This window comes from Cibotium barometz, chromosome 44 (genome assembly GCF_041138505.1).
Source record: "Cibotium barometz isolate CiBa-2024 chromosome 44, ASM4113850v1, whole genome shotgun sequence".
NCBI lineage: Eukaryota > Viridiplantae > Streptophyta > Polypodiopsida > Cyatheales > Cibotiaceae > Cibotium > Cibotium barometz.
The window spans coordinates 15,528,181-15,555,900 of record NC_141089.1 but is presented as its reverse complement, the minus strand read 5'-3'; the positions used below and the strand labels follow the sequence as shown (position 1 = coordinate 15,555,900).

Below are 27,720 nucleotides of genomic sequence, written 5' to 3'. Positions count from 1 at the left end.
TCAGTTCAGCTTACTTTTTGGAACTAGACTTGAATTAGGAGAGAGGAGAGATGAAATATCTCATTTTATTGATTTAAAATGGAAAGCAATGATGAGAAAAAAAGACGCCTCCTTCATGAGGGGGAATCCCCATTTTGAGGTGTCAAAAATCAGTTTTTTAACTATTTTCCTTGGTTCTTAGTCCACTCTTCATCTTATGTGAGTATTTACTCATTTTTGGGAGATTTTTCTTTATTTCTTCAATTTATCTCCTCCTTACATTTGGATTAATCTAATTGGTACCTCAGAACCTTAATCCAAAATTTTCAAAAAATCTGGACCCTTAGGCCTAAGGCCTTTTGAGTAGATTATAATTTATTTCTAATGTACCTTAGGAAATTCTTTTTAAACTTCTGTTTCGGGAGAATTTAGTTTAATAAGAAAGGATATTTTTCCATCCAAAGATATCTAAAAACTGAGTTACCTCTCTCTAGAACATTTTCTCTCTCTAGGCCAAAACAGGTAGAAACAAGATATTTTATTATTATGAAAAGGGGATTGATTACAGGGTAAGAAACTGGACATCTTGAGGGCTGGGGAGGAATGTTACAGTTAAGATTTATAAAGCTTTAAGCTTTTAAAGCTTGTAAGATAATAAGCCACCAGTTGTTTGCGCGTGCCAAATTAACAAGTAATTTAGGAAAGGAGATGTGTTGTGCACCATTGAGAGCGAGAGAGAGGGAGATGAAATTCAATCACAAAACATAAAAATGGTGGAATTATAACCTATGGGTTGAGAGAAACACATATGTAGACTCTGATTGGGCAGAGGTGAAAAATTTGGGAAACCATTTTTTGCTTTTGCGTGGTTTTGGAGAGTGATTTTCCACCTTGCTTTGCCTTGTGGACAAAAGAATTATGGAATTTGGTTGTCCAATGGATAAAAACAAGCCTTTCCTTGAACCTGAGGCTTTTTCCTTAATTTGCAACAAATGAAAAACCTTGCCTTGGCTTCCATCTCTCCTTTGCCTTTTGGTTCTTCAATCACCGGCTTTAATATTTGTTATTAACCTAGCTCTAATATTGTTGTTGGAGAAAAATGACCTGTAAGATAAATTATAAAATAATAATTAACAAGACATATTGTAAAACTTGCACATGACACAAGATTGGGTCCAATTTGCCCCACACAAGAGTGAGCCCACGCTTCCTCTTGGTGTATTTTAATCATATTGCTTCAAATAACTGTGGGGCAAAAAAAAAACTTCCACTTTTACAAAGATGCCGACTTCAACAAAAAAAGCTCGCTTTATTGAACGTGCAAGCCAAACTACTCAAAATAGATATAAACCTCAAACCATATAAGTGTGTACATCTTTTATAAATTAAATATGCATAAGGGAGCCTTCACATGTCCTAGTAAATATATTTAATGATAGTAAATATGGACATTGCCCAAAATGGAATAAATGGCGCACGTTACACAAAATCAAATAATATTCTATCGACACCCAAAGTCGAGCGTCTTGACCACACCACTAGCTCGCCTCCATTATCCAATCCAAGGATTTGCACTTATATCGACTATGCCAATCAATTAATAAATTGATTGATTAAAATTATAAATAACCATAAGAAACTCAATAAATCAAGACGATACAATGTGTACTCTCACGCATGTATGGAATCACTTGCATATGTATAAAACAAGTCACTTGGATTTAGAAAGACGTCCCAATCTAAACCTGTCTAGGAGAATTCTTAAATAATGAGCAATGCAAGAATATTAAATCCCATAGAGAGAGAGAGAGAGACAGAGAGAGAGAGAGAGAGAGGGCTCACCCTTGCCCCTAGCTCATTGCATCAATTAGAGAGATCGAGAGAGGTATTTCTATCGTATGCCCCTCCCTACCAGAGAGAGAGAGAGAGAGAGAGAGAGAGAGAGAGAGAGAGAGAGAGAGAGAGAGAGAGAGAGAGAGAGAGAGAGAGAGAGAGAGAGAGAGACCACCCTCACCCCTAGCTCATTGCATCAATTAGAGAGACCGACAGAGGTATTTCTATCGTATGCCCCTCCCTACATGCAGTGCCTACATAGAGAGAGGCTTTTTTTGCTACCAGCCTCTCCTTTTTTGTTGTGTAACAAACATAGAGAGGCCTTTTTGCTATAGCCCCTCCTTGTTTGTTGTGCAACAAACATAGAAAAATAGAGATTTTCAAATGAACGAGAGAGAGAGAGAGAGAGAGAGAGAGAGAGAGAGAGAGAGAGAGAGAGAGAGAGAGAGAGAGAGAGAGAGAGTCCCAATAGAAATAGGCAAATAATTTTGGTAAGCACGATTGAGAGAAGAAGAAGAGAGAGCTCTGATCACTACGTGGGGAGAGAGAGCTATGTGATCACTACGTGGAGAGAGAGCTATCTGTTTGCATGCAAAATGAGATTGCAAATCACTTGTTCTTGCCATTTTCATAAATATTTTAATAGATTCACTTGGCAGAAAAGACCTTAGGTTAATTAAATCAAGCTTCTAGTCTAGACTTTAATTATTAATGAGAAGAAAAGAAGCGTTCTGTGCCCTAAAGAGGGATTTGATGCATGGCGCGTTTTTAGATTATTTAAGTAACGAGGGGCCACTGGAATAGCCGGTGCGATTGGGTGTGAGATGGGCTTAGCCGGTTGAGATCGGAGAGAACTGAGCGAGGCAGTGACTGGGCGAGGCGGTGGAGGTTCCCGTCACAACAAGCTTCTTCGCAAGCGAGCCCGCCTCTGCGAAAGCGAGGCGTGGTTATGGCGAAGAAGGTCGAAAGGTCTACGAATGCAAGCTCTCGTCTCTGATGCCGCAAACGATCATGTGGCCAGATCACATGTGTTTACAAGGTAAGCTCAAAAAAACCCTAGCATATAATGTCTGTGCAGTCTTAACAAACAAACCCTAGCATACTCTGTCTTCTCAACAAAACCCTTATATTTGCTGTCTTTTCAACAAACCCTCTTATTCATTGTCTTCTCAACGAACCTTAGCATATAATGTCTAAGCACATAGTGTTGTCTCAACAAGTTCTAAGAGCATGTACCGTCTTCTCAACAAACTGTGGCATATGATTATTTCAGTTGCAGATCATTCTATGTTTACTTGTCTAGCGTAAAATTGCAGTGAATGCAATCAAAGTGCAAGCCAGTTTGCTGTAATCTGCTTGGTGTTACACAAACTATATGAAAAATGAAGGTTGGTTTTAGGTTAAGTTGTAGTAATGAAGCACTGACTTGTTGTATCAGCAGCATAATCCATTCAAAGATCGCATCATGTCCATTCTGGTGGGCGGTTGGGGCTCAAATTTTGAGAATGAAGGGCAACCTATTCGTGAGGGCATTACCCAGCAGCCTGGTTCTTTCTACAATGGCAATCCTTCATCTAGTATCTGGGGCAACCCCCCCACTCCACCTCTTTGGCGGGAAACACCATCACTCAACCCTTCATGTTCCTCATCATGTGGGCAACCATTGGCTTTCTCTTCCTCTTTATCCTCAACATTTACTAATGGTTTCAGAACAGAGCAACAGCCACAGCAGAGCCACTGGCAGTGTCGCCTTCCTGAAAAACACACACAGCAAATGTTGGATGAGTCTCGGATTAAGCAGTCAGATAAGCAAGAGGCAGAAATCTCAAGGACAGCACAAGACTATACTTCTGGCCAAGCCAGGCCTCAAGAAGCATCAACATCTCCTTTTAGCTTTGGTTTCCCACCCCCATCTTCATCCTCTACTCATGATCCAGAATTTCTGAATGGTTCAAGTTCTTTGCAGTTTCATTTTGCAGGGGAAAATGCTGATTTGAATAAGCAGAAAAGCCCCATCAATGGAAGGTCGACAATCTCTGGCAAGGGTTTCAATCAATGTTCTACTTCCGAAAGGTCATACTTGGTAGAAGAGCTAAGCAAACGTTGGGAATCGATGCTGCAGTTGCAGAGTGGGGGCTCTAGTCCTTCTCACCCTTCAGCATCTTCTTATTACTCATCCACATTTGTTGCGTCTGTGAGGGGTTCAGTACCTTCAAAAAGCACTGGACGGCCAGTAGAAAACAGTCATGGTGCTTCTGTTGCAGTGAATACGGCTCCTCTGTTTAAACAGCAGTCTACATCTCAGGTCATTGGCAATGCAAGTGTGGGTTCTGTACCTGCGAGTTGGAATGGGGTGTCATCGCAATCTAGCCAAAAGGAAGGCTCTGATATTTTTGTTTTTGGTTCATTTCCCACATCTGGAACCAGTTCAAGAGCTGGGCTCTCACGCCAGAAGATCATTCACTCCTTGGCTGCAGGTAATATGAAGGTCAAGAAGCGTAGCAATCTCATCAACGGGAAAAGCTCAGCTGCACCTGGGAGCAGTGCTTTTTGTCCAATGGCTTCTAAATCTAGCACAGATGCTTCTTGTTTTAACAACGCTGGCCTCAATTTTACCATGGAGGCTTCTTGTGTGAGTGATGCTGATTTTTCACGACATTCAAATGTTGGCACCAAGATTATGGATAGTAGAGACTCAAAATCTGGACAAGGTGTGTCTTTGCATTCTTCTTATGTGTCAGAGGCAAAGGTCAGCTCAAGCTTTGGAGCTAACAGAGCAAGTGCACGGTCCCCTTGGCATTTTGAGGGTCCAGCTAGTACGACCAGTGCTGATACACAGTCGGTCCAGAACTTCAGTGAAAGATGTTCTGTGTCCCAAAGGAATGAACAGATGCAAAGTTTTGGTGAGGATTTTGGTACTTGGCATCCTTTTTCTCAGAACATGGAGGGGTGCTTTATGAAGAGAAGCGAACATGCTTGTAACTCATCAATTAAAGGGATTTTTTCAAGATCAAAAGTGGTTGATGAACCAAAGGAGAAATGGATGGCAGGTTCCGAAGCAGCATTTCCTGCTGAGGAGCTTGCTAAAACTTTTCCAGTCCCGAACAGAAAAGCTGTTGAAGGTTCAAAATTGGCGGAATTCAATTTAAATTCCCCTAGCAAGCCACCTGTTGAGGAACTTCGGGAGAGAAGTGCTAAATTGGGGAGATGTGTCGATGAGATGAACATACAGAAAGAGAATCAGGAACCAAACTTCATATTTGGCAGCCAGAACATCCTGAAACCTTATGTCTTTTGTGCTTCTAGGTCGAAGAATCCACCAAGTAGCGTGAAGAATGCTCATAATGTTAGTAAAACTGAGTTTACTTGCAGAGGAAGTAAAGAAAGTAAAGTTCTTGAGCATTTAGTTGAGGAGCTTGGTGTGAAAATGGCAAAACTGGGGAGATCTCATGAGGATTTGAACAGACAGAGTGATGATGCAAATAAAACCCAAAGCTCTGCTGGTGGAACTAAGGGAGGTAATGCTTTCAAGCATTCGATTGAGGAGCTTTGTGAGCAAGTTGCAAATCTGGGTAGATCTGATGAGGAAGTGAACAGACAAATTGAAGAGAATGCAAGTAAAACTCAATGTTCTGCCAGAAGAACAGAGGAAAGTATTGCGTTCAAGCATTCAGTCAAGGAGCTTGGTGAGCAACTTGCAAAACTGGGCAGATTTGATGAGGCAGTGAACAGACAGAATGATAAGGCAAATCAAACCGAATGTTCTACCAGAGGATCTCAGGATCGCAATGTTATTGAGCATTCAGTTGAGCAGCTTCGTGAGCAAATTGCAAAACTGGGCAAATATGATAATGAAATGAACAAACGGAATCATGATAATGCAAGTAAAGCCACATATTCTGCCAGTGAAATCAAGAAAAATGATGTTTCTGAGCATTCTGTCGAGAAGCTTTCTGAACAAATTTCAAAACTGGGAAAACGGGATGAGAAAACAAACACACAGGAAGGGGGTCAGGAACCAGCATCAAAATTTGACAGAAAGGAGGTTCAAGAAGATTTTGTTTTTTCTGCTTCTAAATTCTGTAAGCCGATGGCTAACGCATCTAAGGAAAGTGAGGATTCAGGTGTTTTTTCATCAGCTGCCTATGCTGGCAACAGCAGAGGAGTTGGCTTTGGCAACTCTGTTCAGACAGGGCCGTTCTCTACATATTCTTATCCAAATTTGGATGGAAATAATTCCTTTGTTGGAGCACCATTATCATGTTCTTTTCCTACGATAAATGCAGGACTGTCTTCTCCCTTCACAGAGGTTCACAATGAAGCTCCAATTGGAGAGTTTTCTGGTCCTGTCTCCTCAGCAGAATCTTCTGAGAGCTCACCTACAAGAGGTGATGCTGCAGATCGATCATCTCATCAGAGTCACTCTTTTGAGTTTCAGGGGAGCATGAAAGGGATGCGTTCTGGCTTGTCCACGAGGAAGAAAACTGCTGAAGCATTCTCGAACATGCGGAGGCATGGAAGTCGCAGTGCAACCAGACCAAAGAAAAGTTCAGTTTCCCATGGGAAAATTCACCCCACTTCAACCAGAGAGAAGTCAGGCAGTCCGATGGACTCTTTGCCGTGTGTAGATGAGGTTGTGCCATCTTTACTGAAAACTGGCTCAGATGAGGCTCAGCAAACCCCTGTAGGACAGTCTGCTGGGCCAAAATTGGATGATGTTGAGAGTCCAAGTATTGAAGGACTCAGAGCTGCAGCTGCCAATTTAAGTATTGGAAAGGAGCAAAGGGATTTAAACAGAAAGGGTGACCATCAAGAATCTGGATTGTTTGAACGCTCAAATGAGCAGACTGATCCTCATATCTCACATCAGAGGAAGGGAAAATGGAAGAGAGCTTACAAAAAAGAGCAGGATGTGTCTACATGGACTGCCTCTAGTCAAGGTTCTACATTCTTGGTTAATGAGAAAGGAGGGACCAGTGTACAAAAGCCGGCCGTTAAGAAAACTAATCAATCGTTTACCTGTAGTAAGACGGCTGAAGAATATACCGCCTCGAAGGCAGCTGCTATACCCGGAGAGCGTTTTCATTTTAGGTTTCCAATGAGTCCAACTGCAACGAAGAGTGCTGCAGTTGAGCAAGTGTGCGAGGGATGGCGATTAAGGTCAGTTAAGATTCTTTGTCCTACTCAAATTTTGAAGGCATAGATAGTTTTGTAAGGGATAGAGAAAAGCTGTGTGTGTACTTTGCAATGTTTCTGGTTTAGCGACTCTGATGCTGATGCTAGGACTTGCTATGTCTGCTTTCATATCATCTGAACAGGGGAAACCAGGCATATGCAAATGGAGATTTCCAGAAAGCTGAAGACTGTTATTCACGTGGTGCAGGCAGTGTTTCTCCAGACGAAACCTCACAGAGCTGCATAAGAGCCTCTATGTTGTGCTATAGTAATCGTGCAGCCACACGAATGGCTATGGGTAGAATGAGGGAGGCTCTTGCAGATTGTAGGCGAGCAATGGTTGTGGATTTCCATTTCCCTCGTGTAAGGTTACGTGCTGCTAGGTGAGTTCATCTTTGGTATTCGAGTTGCTAAAAGTCCAGCTAGAAAGGCTGGTTGGAGTTGCAGTGTTTTCTTGAAGAAAATAAAAAACTTGAAGTTGTCTGTTGCAGTTGTCATCTAGCACTTGGAGAAAACATTGCTGCTGCAAGTTTGTTCAAAGAGTGCTTGAAGTATGCCAAGGAAAATAGCAGTTCTGACCCGAAAATTGCAGAAGAAGCTATGGAAGGAATAAGAAAGACTCAGGTATTGCTGCTGGAAGACCTTTCAACTTTCGAGATTAAGCTAGATTTGTTTTGAGAAATGGGGGTAGGAGTGGTCCTTTTATAGCGTCTGGAGGGCAGCCAGTAGATTGGCCCTGCTGGTAGGTCTACACTCGACAGGCCAATAAAGACCGAAGGGATATGAAGTTTTTGGAAGGGAATTGGGTTTATCTTCGGATTATGAAACAAAGGTTGAAACAACAATAGGTAAGACACAGTTCAAGGCACGAGCCTCCCTATGGAGTGACAGTCCCATAGGTAAGACACGGCACAAATACTGGCTCTTCCATGGCGTGACAATCCCATGGGTCGAACACAGTCCAGGTCATACACGGGTGGCACCAGTTTGGCTCCCGTCAATACGACACCATCCTGCTAACACACGGGTGGCACCAATCTGGCTCCCGTCCATGTCAGCAAAATACTGGCCTCTTCACATGAGACACCGGCCTGGCCTCAAGTGAACGAGAGACAAAAACTGGAGATGGACCAAATGGTCGGCCAATTGGTCCCCGGGCTTCTAAAGAGTTGTCCTCAATTGAAAAGCCTCAAGATATGCCTGCAATAACTGTGGGTAATCAACAAAATAGTCCTCATTTACCCATTTTGCATCAATAGGTAAATAATTTTTAAACTTCACAAGGTATCTCCTGGAAAGCTTTCCTGCAGGTAGCTTTCGCTCCTTGTGAAAAACAATTTGTTCTGGCTGGAGGATCTCCTCAAGCTCTTCAATCTCTGGCGTTTCTTCTGTGAGACAGGCTCATCAGGATCTGGCCCCACATATTTCCAAAATAGACTCACATGAAAAGCATTGTGAATCTTCCAATGACTAGGTAAAGCAAGCCTGTAGGACACTTCATTGATCTTCTGAATCACCTTGAAGGGTCCATAATAGCGAGGAGAAAGCTTAGGATACGATCTTTCTCGTCCTGGCCACATAACACTTCAATAAATCCAACACGGCTGAATTTGCAGCTTTACTTTGGCCATCCGTTTGGGGATGATAAGCTGATGAAAACTCAAGTTTAGTACCCATATTATCAAATTAAGCCCTCCAAAAGAGGCTTGTAGTCCTGGGATCTCTATCCCCAACAATGGATTTAGGCATACCATGATGCTTGAAAATATTAGCAAGAAAAAGCTTTACCATATGATCAGCTTTAATGGTTTTCTTGACGGGCAAGAAATGAGCTTGCTTGCTAAACCTGTCCACAATGGTCCAAATAGCATCATTCCCATGCTGGGATCTAGGCAAATTCATAATAAAATCCATAGTAATACTTTCCCAAGGTTGCGAGGGAATAGGCAATGGTTGAAGCAACCGTGGAGGTTTTTGCCTGTCAAATTTCACCTTTTGGCAAGTGATACATGCACGTACATAAGCCTCAATGTCTTTACGCATGCTTGGCCAAAAGAAATATCTCTGAATCATGCGAGTAGTAGGCATGATACCTCTATGACCAGCATATGGTGGAGCGTGACATTCGTCCATAACCTTTGGACGCAAATCCTTCACCACACATAGGCAATTATCCTTCATAAGATAACCCTCGTTGATAACATAAGAGGCATGTGAATGACCAGCCATCAAATCAGTCCATATATGGCAAAATTTAGCATCCAAATGATACAAATCTTGCATAGCAGATAAGTCTCCATGAGAGGCCACTGAGACTGCAGCTACATAAGGCCTCCTGGATAATGCATCGGCCACCACATTTTTCTTTCCTGGAGTATGCACAATCTGAAAATGAAACATGGAAAGAAAATTTGCCATTCTCATCTGCTTCTCTGAAAGCTTTGTCTGAGATAGAAAGTATCTCAAGCTTTGATGATCTGTCTTGACTACAAATTCAGCCCCAAGAAGATAATGTTTCCATATCTTTAAAGCATGAATTACAGCCAAGAGCTCTTTCTCATAGATATCTATATGAAGCTCAACATCATGCAAACGGCGGCTCTCGTATGCAATTGCATGTCCTTCTTGATTTAGGACAGCTCCTATGCAATCACCACAAGCATCACATTCAACTACGAATGACTTGTGCAAGTCAGGAACAATCAAAACTGGACCACATATGATAGTATGCTTGAGCTGCAAGAAAGCATGCTGTTCTTTTGAAGTCTATTTGAAAGTGATTTTCTTCTTTGTGAGATCATGTAGAGGAGTGGCTATCATAGCAAAATGCCTTATGAAACGCCTATAGTACGAACATAATCCTAGAAAACTACGTACTTGATGTACGTTTTGCAATTTGGGCCAATTCCGAATGGTCTCTATCTCTGCAGGATCCATTGTAACTCCATCCTTGGATACAATATGACCCAGATAATGAATCTCTGAAAGGAAGAACTCACTTTTCTTGGCATTAATGAAAAGTTTATGCTTCCGCAATTCTTCGAATACTGTGACCAAATGAGTTCTGTGTTCCTGCTCATTCTTGGAGAAAACCAAGATGTCGTCAAAGAATACTCCTGTAAATTTGCGATGGGGTCGGAATATCCCATCCATCATACGATTAAACGTAGCAGGAGCATTGGTGAGACCAAAAGGCATTACCAAAAATTCATATAATCCGAAGGCTGTCCTGAATGCAGTTTTATGGACATCTTGTGGCACCACTCGTATCTGGTGATAACCACTCTTCAGGTCAAGTCAGCTGAAACAAGTCGAGCCATCAAGCTTATCCAAAATATCATCAATACGCGGAATTGGGAATCTATTCTTGATGGTAAGCTTGTTCAAAGCTCTGTAGTCCACACACATACGGAATGATCCGTCCTTCTTTTGAACAAGAAGCACAGGGGAGCAATAAGGTGAGGAACTGGGTTGAACCAAACCTTTCTCTAAAAGCTCATTTACCTGCTTCATGATCTCTTCTTGTTGTGCGGCACTCACTCGATATGTGGGTTTGTTGGGTGGAGAACTACCTGGCACAAGATCTATGCGATGATCTTCGGGCCTTTGGGGGAGGTAATTCACCTGGCAAAGTATCAGCAAAACAGTCATTGAATGCATGAAGAAAATTGAGCCTATCATTAGACATAGCATCCACATTTTGATGATTTGGCACAAGGCTATCACGAACAAAAACCAAGTACGCAGAAAGACTCTTTTTGATTGCTTTATTAATTTGGATGTGTGATACAAGTGGGATGGAATCCCCTTCTTTGCCAGCATCAATAAAATGCATGCGGCCTTTATGCATAAAAGAAATCATATTGGACTTGTAGTCTTTGCGGGGCTCAAGCCTATGGTGCCACGGCTTGCCCAACAATACATCACATCCATTTAGTGGAACAACTAATTATCAAGGTAGCCCTGGATATGGATGCGCAACTTCCCTATCAATGGGGTAACCTGCACCTCTTTACCAATAAATGCAGCTTCGGCTTCAATCTGAGGTCCCATGTTCTCAACCTCAATACCCAATGCAGCTGCTGTTTGCATAGAGATGAAGTTATCGGTTGCACAGTCATCAAACATGAATAGGGCAGGCTGATTCTTGATTTGCTCCCAAGCCTTGCATACCATCTGCTCTTTTGCATCATGACTTGTATTTCCTTGCACATCAGGAACTGCATGTACATTAGCCTTGGTCTGCTTGTCCTCGTGCTTAGGTTTGCGGTCTGGGCATTGTCGAAACATGTGGTCTTTGCTACCACAAGAAAAGCATTTTCCATCCTTGGCATATTGCTCTCTTTGCTCCAGGGTTAAGCCGAATTTGTTTTTCCTTGGGCCCTGATCTTTAGATGTGGTATTTTTAGCTTTACCACCCTTGTGGGTCTCCCGGAAGTTCTTTTTAGGTGGCTGTCCACCCTTTTGCAGATTTGGGATAGCCTTGTCTTTCCCCTTAGAACCGCCTTGATCCTGCTTAATTTTGAGCACCAATTGCTCCGTAGCAAGAGCAGAAGCTGTGAGCTGTTGCAAAGTATGTTTCGGGTGCAATTCAATGCCTGAACGATATGCTGGTTGCAGTCCAGAGCGAAACTTCCTCTTTCTTTTATCCTCAGTGATTTGCATAAAGGGAGTTACTTCCAATAATACTTTCCAGAACTTGTTAACATACTGTTGCACGCTTTCATTATCTCTTTGCTCCAGCCTGTCCCACTTTTGAGTGAGAGTTTGCTTTGCATTCGGTGGCAAAAACTAAGCATCGAATCTATCTTTAAATTCCTTCCAGGTGCAAATGGGATCCTTGGTGATATTTTCAGTGATCCACCAATGAGCAGCGGTCCCTTTCAAAAACATGCTAGCTAGCGTACTTTTGAGACAGATTTGTCACCTGCTTTGAATTCCTTGAGCCTTCTGGCATGAGGCTCATGGTCTTCTCTTTTTCTTTTCCCCTTATCCAACGGGGCAACCCTATCTGCATGGGCTCCATGGGCCGTCATAGAAGTTTCACGAGGCACGGTGGCATGTGCTCCACGAACTTGGAACTCAGATGCATGTGACTTTTTTGCGTAAGGCATTGTCTCTCCATGAGACAACTCAGAAGGCAAAATTCTTCTAGAAGCAAACTTGTCACCCTTACCATGGGATACATGTCTTGAATGCATGTGACTTTCATGCCCTCAGTGAGCACTAGCATACATATATCTGTCAGGTTTTGTGCCTTGTGGAGAAGATGCATGATGAGAGGTGACTGTCACCTCTTCCTTTTGCATAAAAGACTTCAGCCTTTGAGATGCGGGATCTCCATGCTTCAAGTGGAGTGGATTTCTGAATTTCAGCTCTCCGTCGTCCCCCTCTTTGATATTACCTTTGCGGAGGAGGTAGGCAAGTGCCAACTCCCTTGGCTTTTTGCCCACTTCCCGTGCCATGGACTCAAAAGTTACATCTACCATTGCATCAGCTTTCCTAGTTTCAATGGCGCTTTGCACATGGGGATCTTCATGCAAAATTTTTAACTCTTGCTCTTGTGCCTGCAAAAGTTTTCTCATATGTTCCATTTCAGCCCTCATTGCATCAGGCTCTTGTTCAAGCATGACTGTTTTTCCTGTAGACAGTTGACCCTTTGATTCACTATCATTAACCCTTTCAAGGGGCTTGTGCCTTCCTCGCGGAGCATCATAACCACGCGAGGCACTAGATGGACCCCTCGAATTTGGCACTTCCAAAGGGTTGCCTTGGCTATCCATTGTGTTTAAGCGTGCTAAAAGCGGGGTGTCCAGTACTCAGGTTCGTTTCCCCACTACTGTGCTCTGATACCAATGAAACCGATCCCTTCAAGTGGAAATAGACTCCGTTGGACACCCACACGCGTAATAGCACAACTTTAAAACCACAATTTGAAATGGACAACTTAATACAACTTGAAATTGAAATGAAATGAAATAAATGGACACCAGCACTGGGGCCGGAACGGGCCGACCCCCCCCTCAATATTGAATGGGAGAATTAGAGTTAGAGTAATTCATGTGGGAGACATATACAGAGAGAACAAGGGAGAGAGAGAGAGAGTTGAATGGGAGAATTAGGGTTAGAGTAATTCATGTGGGAGACATATACAGAGAGAACAAGGGAGAGAGAGAGAGAGAGAGAGAGTTGTGGGGATAAGTCAACTCATGATATGAGTGTGTGACTCCCCTATCACACATGTATATTGCACTAGTACACATAGTGCACTTAGTACATTAAAAGTACTAAGTGTACTATGTACTATAACTTATGGGCTTGTACACACTATAAGGGTGGGCATTATGCCTTTACCCCAACAACCTCCCACTTAAAGGCAAAGTGCCCTTAAATGAAGGAAAAGAAAAAATCAGCATGTACATGATAATATACAAGGCCATATCAAGGCTGAAACTGGCCTCATCCAATGCCCATCAAGTGTCTGCAATGAGCAAACCGCTCCGGAGGCAAACTCTTTGTCAAAAGATCAGCCGGGTTGTCATCCGTGTGAATCTTAACAAGCTGAATTTGCTTGTTCTCTATCACCTCTCTGATGAAGTGATACTTCACATCCACATGCTTCGTCTTTGCATGAAAAACAGGGTTCTTGCCAACTGGATGGCACTCTGACTGTCACAATGCAACAATGGAATATCCCCTGTATAACCCAAATCAACCACTAACCGAGATAGCCATAATGCCTCCTTGCAAGCCTCTGTGGTGGCTGCAATATACTCGGCCTCTGTAGTAGATAAGGCTGTGCACTTCTGCATCCTGGATATCCATGACACAGCACCTCCTGTGAATGTAAATACATAACCGGTAGTAGACTTCCGGTTATCTGGATGACCGGCATAATCCGAATCCGTGTAACCATGCACTAATGCATCTTGTTTGCCAAAGCAAATGCACATATCCTGTGTGCCCTTCAGGTATCTCATGACACCTTTCACTGCTTCCCAATGCTTCTTGCCAGGGTTGGCCATGTATCTAGAAACCACTCCCACTGCAAATGCAATGTCCGGCCTAGTAGCAACCATGGCATACATGAGACTGCCACAAGCTGAAGCATACGGAATCTTGGCCATATCAGCCCTGCCACTATCTGACTGTGGGCTGTCCATAGCACTGAGTTTCACATATGGAGGCAAAGGAGTACTAGTCTTCTTCCCCCCGTCCATATTGAACCTCTGCAAAACTTTGCCAATGTATTCCTTTTGAGACAAATACAATACATGCTGATTTCTGTCCCGAAGTATCCGCATACCCAAAATGTGATTTGCATCACCCAAATCCTTCATATCAAAGGTTTGATGCAGCCTCTGCTTCAAGGCATCCATCTCCTTACGAGATTTCCCGGCAATCAACATATCATCAACATACAAGATGAGGATCAATAGACTGCCATCCAAAGCTTTCTTGGTGTACAAGCAGTGATCTATGTCACTTCTCCTGAATTTCTGAGATTTCATGAATGTATCAAATTTATGATACCATTCTCTTGGTGCCTGTTTGAGCCCATAAAGACTCTTTTTCAGCTTGCATACAAGCTTCTCCTTTCCACTCACTACATAACCCTCTGGCTGCTGCATATATATCTCCTCATGGAGATCACCGTGAAGAAAAGCAGTCTTCACATCCATCTGAATCAAGTCCAGATCATCATGCGCAACCAAAGCCAACACAGCTCTAAGTGTGGTCATTTTGACCACTGGAGAGAAGATCTCCTCAAAGTCCACACCATATTCCTGCTTGAAGCCCTTAGCCACTAACCTGGCTTTGTACCTTGGCTTTGCATCTGGTGCAACTTTGATCCTGTATACCCACTTGCATGGCAAAAACTTCTTGCTTGCAGGCAAATGCACCAACTTCCAAGTTCCATTTTTATGCAGAGAATCCATCTTTGACTTCATGGCACGCTCCCAAAGAGCCTTGTCTGCCCTCTGTAAAGCCTCCTTGTAACATGAGGGCTCCCCACAGTCAGTAAGCATCAAGTAGTCAACCCCTGGAACAAACCTGTCAGGGGCTCTGGAGGGTCTAGTGGACCTCCGTACCCAATGACCATCATTTGCAGGTTGCTGTCCAGCCTGCATATCACCCATTGGTGGCTCCTGTTCCATGCCATAAGGCTGAAAAATCATGCCCGGTATCTCCTCTAACTGTGGTATATCCATAGGGATATCTTCTGCCATCTCTGGCTGTCCATTTGGACCATTTTCAGCACCATTTAAGGGCTGGTTTTGCTGCTGTAATGGCTGATTTACAGCCCTTGGTTGTTGTCCATGATGTCCATCATCATCAAAGATGACTCTGCTAGGCTCTTGTTGCCTTGCAGGCTCCTTATACATGCATGTTTCATCAAAAATGACATCATTGCTGCGTATGATCTTTCTATTCACGGGATCCCAAAGTCTATACCCCATTTCACCTCTGTCACCATATCCTAGGAATATGCATTTGTGAGACTTAGGATCAAGTTTGGTGCGCATTTCCCTGCGTATGTGCACGTACGCAACGCAACCAAACACTCTCAAGTGCTTGTATGACGGAGGCTTCTCTGTCCATACCTCTTCTGGCACTTTCCCACCAAGCCTCGTGTTAGGTGACCTGTTTATAAGGTGAACGGCTGTCATAACAGCTTCAGCCCAAAAACCATGAGGTAATGCAGCATGTGACAACATAGAACGGACCTTCTCCTGAATGGTCTTGTTCATCCTCTCTGCTGTCCCGTTTTGTGGAGGATCATAAGGAGTAGAGAGCTCCCTCTTGATGCCTTTAGCATCACAAAAGTCCTGAAACTGTTTGGACATATACTCTCCACCATTGTCGGAACGCAAAGCCTTCAGTGTTTTGCCAGTTTGATTCTCAACATGAGCAACAAACTTCTGAAACACTGAGAATGTATCACTCTTCAAACGAAGAGGATAAACCCACACCTTGCGTGTGGCATCATCAATAAAAGACAGTATTTTGCCCCTCCCAAAGAAAGCTGAGGCATCTCACATACATCAGTATGCACAAGCTCTAACTGAGCATCTTTCTGTCCAAGAGCTTTCTTGTGGGGGCACTGTAGTTGCCTACCATATATACAATGCCCACAAAACTGAAAACTTGAAAACTTTAGAGAAGGCAAGTAACCCAAACGAGACAATTGCTCCATTCCTTTGACACTCATGTGTCCCAACCGGCTATGCCACATAGAGATTTCTGGTAGCTCGGTTGCATTTACATTAGCATGGTGACAAACACCTGCATGCATAAAGTAAAGAGTGTCCACCTTAGAGCCTCTGGCAACAACCAGTGAGCCCTTACTAATCTTCCACTTTCCACGACCAAATGTGGTAACATAATCAGCATCATCAAGCTGTCCAGTAGAAAGCAGGTTCTTCTTGATCTCAGGCACATGCCTGACATCATGGAGCATAAGTTGTGAGCCATCTGAAAACACAAGCCTCACATCACCTCTGCCAAGAATCTTGCATGCATGGTTATCACCCAAATAAACCACTCCTTCATTGCCAGCAGTATACCTGACAAACAAGTCTCTGCAACCTGTGACATGAAAGGAGGCACCTGAATCAATGATCCATGAGTGCATACCATGACCACCTGTAAGAAGTGAATGGGCATCAAGTGAAGACGTAAATAGGACCTCATCCTCACTGCCACCTGCATGTGACACATTGATTTCTTCAATCTTGACTCCACTTTTGCCCTTTGGCTTTACATCTTTGGCTTCATCTTTCTCTTTGTCTTTGCCTTTTCCCTTTTCCTTTTGATCATTTTTCCATTTGTAGCATTGCTTTTTAATGTGTCCCTTCTTGCCACAATAATGGCATTCCAAATCCTTTTTGGAGCGAGACTTGCTCCTTCCCCGTTCTTGGCTTTTTCCCCTTTGTTGGGATCTCCCACGTGCATTCATTGCATTGGACTTTCCAACAGAGTTGTTTTTCCTGTTCATCTCTTCTTGAAGAAGAGCACCCTCAACATCTGCATATGACAGCATAGCATGCGAATTGCTAGTGGCTGTCCTGAATGTGTCCCAACTCTCTGGCAAAGTGCATAACAGAAAAGTGGCTTTGAACTCATCGTCCATTGCCAACTTTTGATTAATGACCTGGCTGACAATACCATTAAACTCATTTAGATGGGCTGTCGTAGACGCCCCTTCCTTCATCTGAAGGCCTATGAGTTTCTTCAACCAATACACTTTGCTTGAGGCACTTTGTTGGGCATACAAGTCCTGCAATCTCTGCCACATTCCCCAAGCTGTCTTCTCTTCACGATTGCTGAAAAGTAATGAGTCTCTGACACAGACAACATGATAGTAGATCTTGCCAGCTCATCCATATCTTCCCACTCTTCAGCAGTAAGAGAAGCGGGCATTACACCCCTTTCTTTGATAGGCATGTGCTGCTTTTTCTGGAGCAACACATTATAGCACCGGGTTTGCCAAATATCATAATTATGCGAGCCTTCAAGCTTCTTGATGTGAAGCAATGAAGAGCTCTCACCTGTGGTTGCCATAGCAATATGCAACCTGTCAATGCCTGACTCCCTGCAAAATGTGCAAACACTGCACCAAAAGCACACAAAGTGCTCACAGTTTTTCTCCCAAGCGTTATCTCCCACTGCGGAAGCAAGAATGCAACTTTTCTCCCACTGTTTGTGATGAAATCACCATAATTTGGTTGCTGCAGATTTTGGACAGCACCTTAAATGTGCTCTGTTGCCCTTCCAAAGTACTGTACAGCAGTACCAAGTGCTCACCAATGATGTACCAAACCTGTACCGGCAAGTACAGCAGCTGAAATTGAACCTTTTCCTCACTCAAATCAGTGTACAACCATGCCAAAACTTGTACAAAACTGTACCAAATCTATACCAGCAGGTACAGTAGCAATAAATGCTATCCTGGCTGTCCAAATGAGTGAAAATCAGACTTTTACAGTCCCGAACACTGCATACAACAGTTCCGAACAGAAATTGGGCAAAAGCCCCTTGACTGCAAGCTGATTTTTGAGGATTCAAGGCATAAAAATCTTGCCTGCTGCTTTGCCAAGCTCAACAAGCATAAAATCTTGAAAAGCCCCTTGATTTAAGATCAATTTCTGATCATACATGGTACATTAACGCACATGAAGGCATCCAGAGTCTTCGTGATGCTTCCCCCTGGCCACATATACATCCAATACATGAAAGCCCCTTGATTTACAGGCACATTGAGTGCTTGTAAGGCATCAACACATTATCCACAGCATCAAATGCGATTGCTTGCATGCAAATCGATCCAATCGGCACAAAAGCCCCTTGATTTGCACTGCAATTTGCTGCAAATTTTGCTGTAATTTTGCCCAAATGTGCGATTTCTCACATCATACAGCATGTATGAGTGCTTAATTGCACAATTACATCAAAAGCCCCAAATTTCGACATATAATTTCCTGCAAATTGATCCTGATTGTGACCAATGTCTTGCAAATTGATCCTGATTGTGACCAATGTCACCCAATTTTGCCAATTTTGCTCAAAAATTGAGCAATTTGGCACCTGTACTTGCTCAATTGTTGATTGTACTTGCTCAATTGCAAATCCCAAAAAAAAATTGAGGAAAATACCTTGTAATTTTTGATTTTTCTTCAATTTGCAGGCTGAATTTTGTTGTTGCAGGAAAAAGGGGTTGATGATGCTGCTGCTGTTCTGTGCAGGTGGGCAATAGTTGAGGAGCTCAGTTCCAAAGCCCCACTTTGAATGCATCGGAGCGCCTGAAGGAGCAAGGAGCCAAGCTGTCGATCTTCCACTGCGCGAGCCTGGCTGTCATCTCAACCTTGATCGAAGGCTCGCTAATTCTAGCAGCGATGTCACCCTAAGACGATGGCAGAGCCTCTATGGGGTCGCAGAAGGGGTAGACTGGCATGAACCTCCGCCTTACCAGCGCAGGTCTATCCGCCTCACCAGTGCAGGAGCTCGCGCATAGAAATATGAAAACCTCCCTCCAGCGCCAGTGATGTCGGTGGCAAACCTTACACGGAAACGTTCACGTGTATGCCGCCTGCCTTCGCCTAGCGCTCGCTCCACGCTCGACGCGTGTTATATTGACGTCCGCCTGGTTCAGCCAGTTACGTGTCCACGTGTTGTATTGACGCCTAGCGCAGACGACCAAAGCCTTCGCCGCTGCACTCCGTGTCTTCGCTACACGTTCAGAAAACGTGCGTGCTCTTGGGTGTCCCGCTACCACACTCGCCTGGCTGCTGTAGGCGCCTGCTGGGCAGCTCAACTGGTGTTCCAGGACCACGCAGAAACAGGCGCTCCCGTACTAACGCCTGGCTCTCCTGATCTCAGCACCTTTGGACCGAGGTTCTCCAATAGCTTGGACTACCCGGCACCAAACGCGTGTTGGCCGTAAAGGGAGTCGGGAATCCCTTATCAGATTTATCACAAAGTACTTTACTCAAATCTGAAAATTTACTTACTTGTGGTTGGCAGATGGAGGACCAATACCCGTGGTATTTGTGTGCAGTTACTTGAGTGAGACACCGAGTCACAGCAGCGTGTCGAGGAGGTTGAGGAAGGTAGCTTGCTGTGAGAGGCGTAACCACCTAGAGAAGGTGCAGAACCACCGGTAGCCGTCTATGAATAGGAGGTGTAACAACCTCTTACAAAAAAAAAGATGGAGCAGCCGCCTTGTTGAAAGATGTAACACCTGGCTGCAGGAGCCTGTGAGATGGCACAGTCCCTTGCAGGTGAGGAAGTGGAGTAGGCGCAGCTGTTTGCTGTAGATGCAGCACACAGTCACCTACAAGGTCGCCTACAGGTGAAAAGGCGTGCTGTTGGAGAATCAGCACAACCTGCTGGACAGAGGTGTGGCACTAGTTGACAGCCGCTTGCAGAGTAGGAGCAGCCGCCTGGATGCTCCCTGTTTTGGCCGCCTGCAGAGAATCACGCAGCCTGCTGGGAAAAACAAGTGCAGCCGCCTGCTGCAAGTACAGCCGCCTGTAGTGCAAAGTAGACAGCCGCCTTGTAAGAGAACACGTTAGGAGTGGTGGCTTTTATTTGTAAGGGTTGGAGTGGAGTATAACCTTAGTGTTGGCTGGCTCCCCACGCTTGCATGTGGGTGGCCAGTTCCAAGGGGGTGTGGGTAGGTGACCATGCACCCACCCCCACACACACACTTAAGTGGGGCTCCCCACCTTGGCCCCTAAGTGGGTGCCCAAAGGGGGTGCCCACTTTTAAGTGAGTGTGAACAAATGACCTAGGGTTAAAATTTGAAATATTAAACTGACATGTGCAATATACTTACCACCTGTTCACATGCACCAAAACTCGTCAGAAGACAGAGCAGACTTCACGACTCACTGGCAGGCATCCCTGCTCAGTAAGTAACACGTCAAGCAGGCAAACACAAAAATACAAGTCATGCGAAAACAGTTTCAAACATGCAGAACATGAGTGCATGTGCAAATAGTATCATGGACATATCTCCCGTTCATGAAACAAGTATAAAATATCTGTCGGCACAAAAATGGCACGACGTAAAACATAAAAACCTGGTCTTCCTATGGAGTGACAATCCCATAGGTAAGACACAGTTCCAGGCACGAGCCTCCCTATGGAGTGACAATCCCATAGGTAAGACACGGCACAAATATGGGCTCTTCCATGGCGTGACAATCCCATGGGTCGAACACAGTCCAGGTCATACATGGGTGGCACCAGTCTGGCTCCCGTCAATACGACACCATCCTGCTAACACACGGGTGGCACCAGTCTGGCTCCCGTCCATGTCAGTAAAATACTGGCCTCTTCACATGAGACACCGGCCTGGCCTCAAGTGAACGAGACACAAAAACTGGAGATGGACCAAATGGTCGGCCAATTGGTGACACACACACACTCTCTCTCTCTCTCTCTCTCTCTCAGATTGTTTGTATATGGGCTCCACCGATTCATGATGATTCACAGTAGTATCCAGACACATGCACACTTTTTCTTTTGTTTCTTTTCTTCCGATGACCGGAAGAACACAGTTGTATTATTTTTTGTCTCATAGGCCGACTTTGGCCTCTCGTAGACGTTAATATATCTTTCTTTCTCTCTCTCTCTCTCTCTCTCTCTCTCTCTCTCTATTTTCTGCACATCTTCATTCAGTTTGTGCGTTAATTCCGTCGCGAAAAGAGTGCTGATTTCTGAGCATTGAAGTTACCGATCTTCTCCGAAGCTTCCACATGTTACAATACTGAATGTAGCAGAGTCCCACGGTGTGGCCTGGAGCAGAGAGTGGGCTGCTGTCCCAAGGTGTGGCCAGTAGAAGTGAACGCTGATGTGTTGAGGCTGACAAGCGATGATGATAAAGCTGGTATGGTGAATGCGCCGGCAGCAGTAGCAGGAACAGATGGTACCTGATATGGTCAAGAAGTGGTACATAATAATGTGGTGATGAGGCAAAACTATATATAATATGTGGGGCTGTTACAAGTATACATTTTATCATATTTTTGATGAATTAATAATCGCTTGATTTAATGTGTGTAAGAATCGGCTTAATGGAATGTGCGAATGTGCACAAGGTTATTATATATGTGCGAGTATACACAAAGTTATGTACAAAGTTATTTCATGTGTAAAGACCCAATAGCATTTATATTTGGGCAAAGGCTTTTACATGTACAATTTTGGGAACTTTCATATGGTTAACAATATGTAAAGCAAATACCCAAAAGTGGAAAAAGCAAGCCCAATTTATACGCACAACTATTATTAGCTCCTTGGACTATTTTAATGAATACAATTCTCTCAATACTCATGTCCTGGAAGTGGAGCTACGCGCATGGGGAGGGAGATTGCACCGAGTCTTGTGTTGTGTGGTATTTTCTATCCCTAACTCTTGGTGCAAATTCAATTTTTCTTTACTTTATTCAATTGGTATTCAATTTTTAAAAGTGTTGAACATGAGATAGTTGATGAGTTATTTGAATTAAATCAATTCTTGCAAGTTTCTTTTAAATTCTATCTTCCTAGAAAATTAGATCCGTGACAGGGCTGCTGGTCGGCCAAGCAGGGTTGTCGGCCAGCAACAAGAGCCAAAAAACATGAAATAAAGCCAACAAACTCTAGAAAATTTTCCTTTTTAGGGTTGGATAAATACCATTTTCACACAGTGGTTGATGCCTGGTCTGAATGGGACTCTTGACAAGCCTCTGGTACAATGTCTTGTTGATGTAGTTTGGCACACAGCTTGATTTATTCATGGCATGCGTGAAGGTGACATTTGATAACCTGAGTCACTTTCTTAGTTTCTACTGGTGCTAATTTTTCATGTTTTTGTTGTATTGCAGCAACTGGATACTTATTTGGAGAGAGCATCAAAGCTTTCTCAGGGAGAAAATTCTTCAGACTCAACAGCTCCCTTACGTCTTCTTAATGAGGCATTGGCAATTAGCCCTTACTCAGAGGCACTTCTAGAGTTGAAAGCACAAGTTTTGTTCTTAGTAAGTGATACTATCATCTATTAAGTCTTTAATGCTTCCTATACGTGCATATAATTGGCCGGGGAATATCCCGAAGGTTAAAGGTTTTGTTTGAAAACAACTCTCTCCCCTCCCTCATCCCCCCCCCCCCCCCCCCCCCCCCCCTCACCCCCTCCCTCTCCTCTCCCTCTTTTGAACTTGTGCTACCAGAAGAAAATGGTGCAGGCAAGGGCCTGCCGACTTGTTTGATTATGTTTCAGCACTGATGGTTATAAAAATTAATATGCAGCTTCGAAGATTTGAAGACGTTGTGCAACTGTGCCAGCAAAGTTTACCTTCTGCAGAAGAGAATCATGCTAATGAGCAGCATCATGAGCCATCTGTGTGCAGAGAGAGCACTATTCTCAACGTTTGGCGTTGGCGCATGTGTGGAAAATCTTTATTTCACCTGGGCAGGCTGGAAGATTCCCTAAATCTGCTTATGAAACATGAGGAAGCAACCTTAGCCAATCCAATTAATAAGTAAACACCTACCTTGCTCTTTGCATCTGCCAATTTGTCTCATCCCCTTTGATTAGCAAGTCTGATTAAAAATCATTTAGTGGTACCTAGTTAGCTAGGTGGAAAGACATTCTGGTTGTTTTGGCATACCTATGGACCTGGATACGAGTTATGCCACTTCGACAGCTCGAGGGTCAGCATATGATGGCATCTAAGCTTTAGGGATCTGTGGTTGGATGTGTACACTTGACTGACATGCTTGCGCCATGTTCTAGAACATGCTGCTAAGGAGGCTCTTGGCTAAACCACAATAGGGTGTTTTTTTTTGTCAGAAAAAGATCCTTCTATTAGTTAAAACAAATGTCCACCCATGGGGACTACAACCCACCGCAGACGTAAAACCCTCCATAGAGGGAAAGTGCTCAAAGAAAGTAAGGGGGTGCTCCTTCCATGGCAGACGCACAATAAGTTTTAGAATAATGAACAGTGCTGTTAGAGCTTTCAGCTTCACAACAGTAAACGACAACAACAGCTTGAGGTTGTTTAGAGGGTTAAGGTTTGTTTGCACTTGGCAGTTGTTGGAGAAGACCAGAGTAGCATTTAGATGGTTGTGGTTCTAGTGCTTTATGTAGTCAAAGTTATCGTTTCTGTCTGACAGGTTATCTTTGGTGATGTTTGTCAGGGATGCAAGCACAGATTCCATGGCAACACTTATGTCTAGTATTCGTGATCTGCTGCAACACAAGGTTTGTTTCCTTACCTCTGATTTCGGAAGTTCTAAAAATCTATTTTCAATGATGATTTGCACTACATGCATATAAAGCTGCTTTGTCTAATTAAAAGCAAGCTCTTCATGTGGTTTTTGTAGGCTGCTGGTAATGAAGCTTTTCAGGCTGGTAAGCATGCTGAGGCAGTTGAGCATTACACAGCTGCTTTGGCATGCAATGGAGAATCACGCCCTTATAATGCAGTGTGCTTCTGCAACCGTGCTGCTGCTTCACAAGCATTGGGTCACATTGCAGATGCTATTGCCGATTGTAGCCGAGCAATGGTTTTGGATTCACATTATCCCAAGGTTTGTGTACTGCTACCTCTCCATAGCTTGTTTATTACTATGGCCAAGTTTCACCTTTCAAAGCTTGTATTTTGGAGACCTTATGTCACGTGCATCCCGCACTTGGATGCCACGTAGACATATCTGTACAGAAGGTGTAGGACCTGGGATGGAAAACTGGTCCCATGTGAGCCCGATCCGGGACGAGTCAGCTAGGGTTCCATTCCAATCGTCCGAGGTCAGGTGTGCATTGTCCTGCACGTGCGTCCACAAGGTCAGGTGTGCATTGTCCTTGCCATGAAATAGTGCCAGTTCGCGTTGTGAGTCTCCTTCTGGAATGATGTCAGTGGTTCTGTGTATCTGGTATGATACTAGATGCCAAATCACTGTGTAGACAGTTAGGGTTTGCATATAGGAAAGGGGGCCAGCCCATAGGGCTATCCCAAGGACAAATATGGGCATGGGGGAGGTGTAGAACCACCCCCATAGGGCCCAGGAAGGCCTTGGCTGTGCCCACCAGCCATGGGATGGCCATGGAAGGGTTGTAGGACAGTCCTAGGGCTCCTGAACAGGCAGCCGACAGGGTACACAGCCCTAGAGGGCTGTAGGCCAGGTGTGGGTCAGCCCACACAGGTTGCCCAGCAGCTAGAATGTGAAGCGCTTGATGGCCAGCGGCTCATTTGGGTGATGCGCTGATTTTATAGCATTTAATGCTAATTATTCTGGTCGTGGGGTAATTTTCAGACAGTCGACTGGCTTTAATCTAGCCGACTAGCATCCCTGAAGGGTATAAATACCCATTGCATGTTTTAGTCCATTCATCTCATATTTCACCAAGTGCTGAAGCTGATCAAAGGGCAAGGACAGCCAAGGATAAGCTGACGCAGAAGGGGGTGAAGGGTTGAAGGTCAAGGGCAGAGGATTCTCCTCAGCCAAGAAGGTTCAGGTTCAGTCTTTTATTTCAGTTTTGTATCATTCTAATAAAAGCAAATACACCATTCGTGGTGGGGGCCCTATAGAGGGTATTCGGGACCCAATACTGTGTCCTCTTCTCCCTCTCTCTCTATTTTTCTGCACATCTATATTCAGTTTTGTGCGTTAATTTCGTCTCAACAAGTGTGCTGTTTTTCTGAGCATTGAAGTTACCGATCTCCCCCGAAGCTTTCGCATGTTACATCTTATGTCTTGCCTTCCTCTGAAAGTTAGCTTGTCTTGTCGGTGGGCTTTTTACCCAAGTGAAGGGCCGTGTATTAAAAGTGGAAAAAAATGGAGGTCTACCGTATCGAGGCAATCAACGCATGCGGGTGCAGAGAAGAAATTTTTTTTGAGGTTCACTAGGCTATGATACCAATTGTAGCACACTTGTGTCTATGTGCTAGGGTTTTAGGGATGGAAAGAAGAGTGCAGTGGAATCACGTGCACAACACACTCCAGTCCTAAGTTACAGATCTGTATTATGTACAAGAAAGTATTACAAGTGAATCTCCAACACAAAAGGTGTTTGAGAAATGAAGACATCAAATCACAACCCAAGCATTGCTGAAGATCTCCTGGCCAGCCCATGCTCTAAGAGAAACGCTCTGTAGAAGGAAATGGTTGCTCGAGTCGAGCCTTGGATACGCGAGCGCCCCCCCCCCCCCCCCCCCCCCCCCCCCCCCCCCCGTTTTGCGTTGCTTGTGCCTCCTCCCCCTTACCCGCATCGTCTTCGCCAGCGCCCCCCTCCCAATTGCCAATCCTCTTCTGTGCACCCTTCCCCGTTGCCCCCCTTGTCCCGCGTGTGCCTCCCTGATCCGCGTGTGCCCACACCTCGCAATGCCCCCCCCCCCCCCCCCGCCCTTTCTCCCTTCTCGCATTCCTCCTCCGAAGCCTCTCCGCTTACCCCGTCTTCCTCCGGCTTCTTTGTCTTCTCCGTCTTCATCTGGCAATGTCTTCAATTCTTGGGCAATTTTCATTCAGAATTCTCGACCGCTTCTGGTCTTCACCCTCAGGAGGACTCTATGGCAGCCGTTCCATCATCCCCAACCGAGGCCGCCGTAACTTACTTATCTTTCTGTAACATGTGGAAGCTTCGGGGTCGAATTGGTAACTTCAATGCTGAGAATTCAGCAATCTTTCACGACGAACATAACGCACAAAACTGAAGTAGATGTGCATAAGAGAGAGAGAGAGAGAGAGAGAGAGAGAGAGAGAGAGAGAGAGAGAAGTGGACACAATATTGGGTCCCGAATACCCTCTGTAGGGCCCCTACCACGAATGGTGTGTTTACTTTGTTAGAATAATGCCAATTCGCAAAATAAAGATCTTAATCTCGACCTTCAATGTTCACCTTGGCTGGAGCTTTCCCTTGGCTGTCCTGGCCCTTTGAAGGCAGAAATCCTTTGTGAAGAATCAGATGAATGACTGGATACCAGACTTGGGTATTTATACCCCATAATGCATCGAGTCGGCCAGCAAAATTTTCTTGTCCACGACTTGTTCGAGCAATAGATATGCTTTTAACACTTGTTTCACACTATGAAGGTCTGCTCATTACCTTGGATGGTGTCCAGGCTGTGTGCAATGAACTGGCCGCCCCTGTGGACTATTCTGGCTGCTGCAGGCAGCCACCATGGCCTGGCCGATTGGCTGGCCAAGGCCGACAGGCAGCCCAGGCCTCTAGTCCTGGCCACCTTGAGGCTGGCCGATAGTAGGCTGGCCTATTCTTGGGCCTCCTAGCCCTCTATAGAGTGGCCTTTAAAGACCTCCCCATACAAGAGAAAAGGAGTCTTCACTCCCTTTCTGAGGTAGCCCAAGGAATTGTTCCCTTGTCTACATGCAACCTACATGCCTACACAGATGTCCGGCACGTGGTCGCAGACCAGATACTCAGATCACGTGACATCATTCTAGAGGGAGACTCATAGCGCGTACATCTTTCTCTGGATGGGAAAAGGTTCGAAGCTCCTGAATGATAGCTTTGGGCATCTCTTGTCCACTTGTTTCAATCTTTGTTTCATGATCCGAAGATAAACCGAATCTCCTTCCGAGAACTTCATATCCCTTCGGTCTTTGTTGGCTTGTCGAGTGTAGGCCTCCTGTGCTTTAGCCAACTTGTCTTTCACTAACTCCAAAATCTCCTGGTAAGACTTCGTCATTCTGTTTGCTTCAGGTACTGAAGACGAGGTTCTAGTCAATAGCGACTGGAATGGTCTTCCAAGCGCAGCTTCATATACAATGTAGTCGGAGATCTCATCAATGTATAGCCCGAAGAGTGTGGGTGATAGCAGGCAACCCCGCTTCACCTCAATAGTACTGGTGATCTTCTTTGACATCCCTCCCGGAGCCCAGACCCGGCCTCTGACTGACTCATACAATGCTAAGACTCCCCATCTCATCTCAACGGGCACCCCCATGTCCTGTAGCCTCTGCATCGACCTCCCTCGTGGTACTGTGTCAAAGGCCTTGTGGAAATCCACAAAGCAACAATATACTCTCCTCCCATGAGCTCTGCCCTCCTCGATGATGGCCCGAAGCGTGAAGATGTGATCCAGGGTAGAGTATCCCCTCCTAAACCCCGCTTGTCCATGTGCCCGATGTTGATGTGTCTCTGCCCATTTGCTCAATTCATGCTCTAGTACCGATCCATAGAGCTTGGCTAGCACGTGGCCAACCATGATGGTCCTATAGTTACTC

At 44.6% G+C, this 27,720-nt stretch overlaps 1 protein-coding gene across 2 annotated transcripts in view; it reads left to right on the top strand.

Moving 5' to 3' along the window:
- The first annotated feature begins 2,547 nt into the window (after positions 1–2,547).
- LOC147612992 (uncharacterized) overlaps positions 2,548–27,720 on the top strand; it is a 34,056-nt gene continuing 8,883 nt past the window's right edge. Inside the window, exons 1-8 of one of the 2 annotated variants that reach the window (XM_086782299.1) lie at positions 2,548–2,851; positions 3,251–6,972; positions 7,131–7,370; positions 7,479–7,611; positions 22,362–22,514; positions 22,783–23,015; positions 23,677–23,740; positions 23,863–24,069. In XM_086782299.1, the coding sequence (XP_086638425.1) occupies positions 3,278–6,972; positions 7,131–7,370; positions 7,479–7,611; positions 22,362–22,514; positions 22,783–23,015; positions 23,677–23,740; positions 23,863–24,069 (4,725 nt within the window). In that variant the 5' untranslated portion in view covers positions 2,548–2,851; positions 3,251–3,277. The remainder of the gene's footprint in view (positions 2,852–3,250; positions 6,973–7,130; positions 7,371–7,478; positions 7,612–22,361; positions 22,515–22,782; positions 23,016–23,676; positions 23,741–23,862; positions 24,070–27,720) is intronic. The other variant, XM_086782298.1, reaches the window with a different exon arrangement.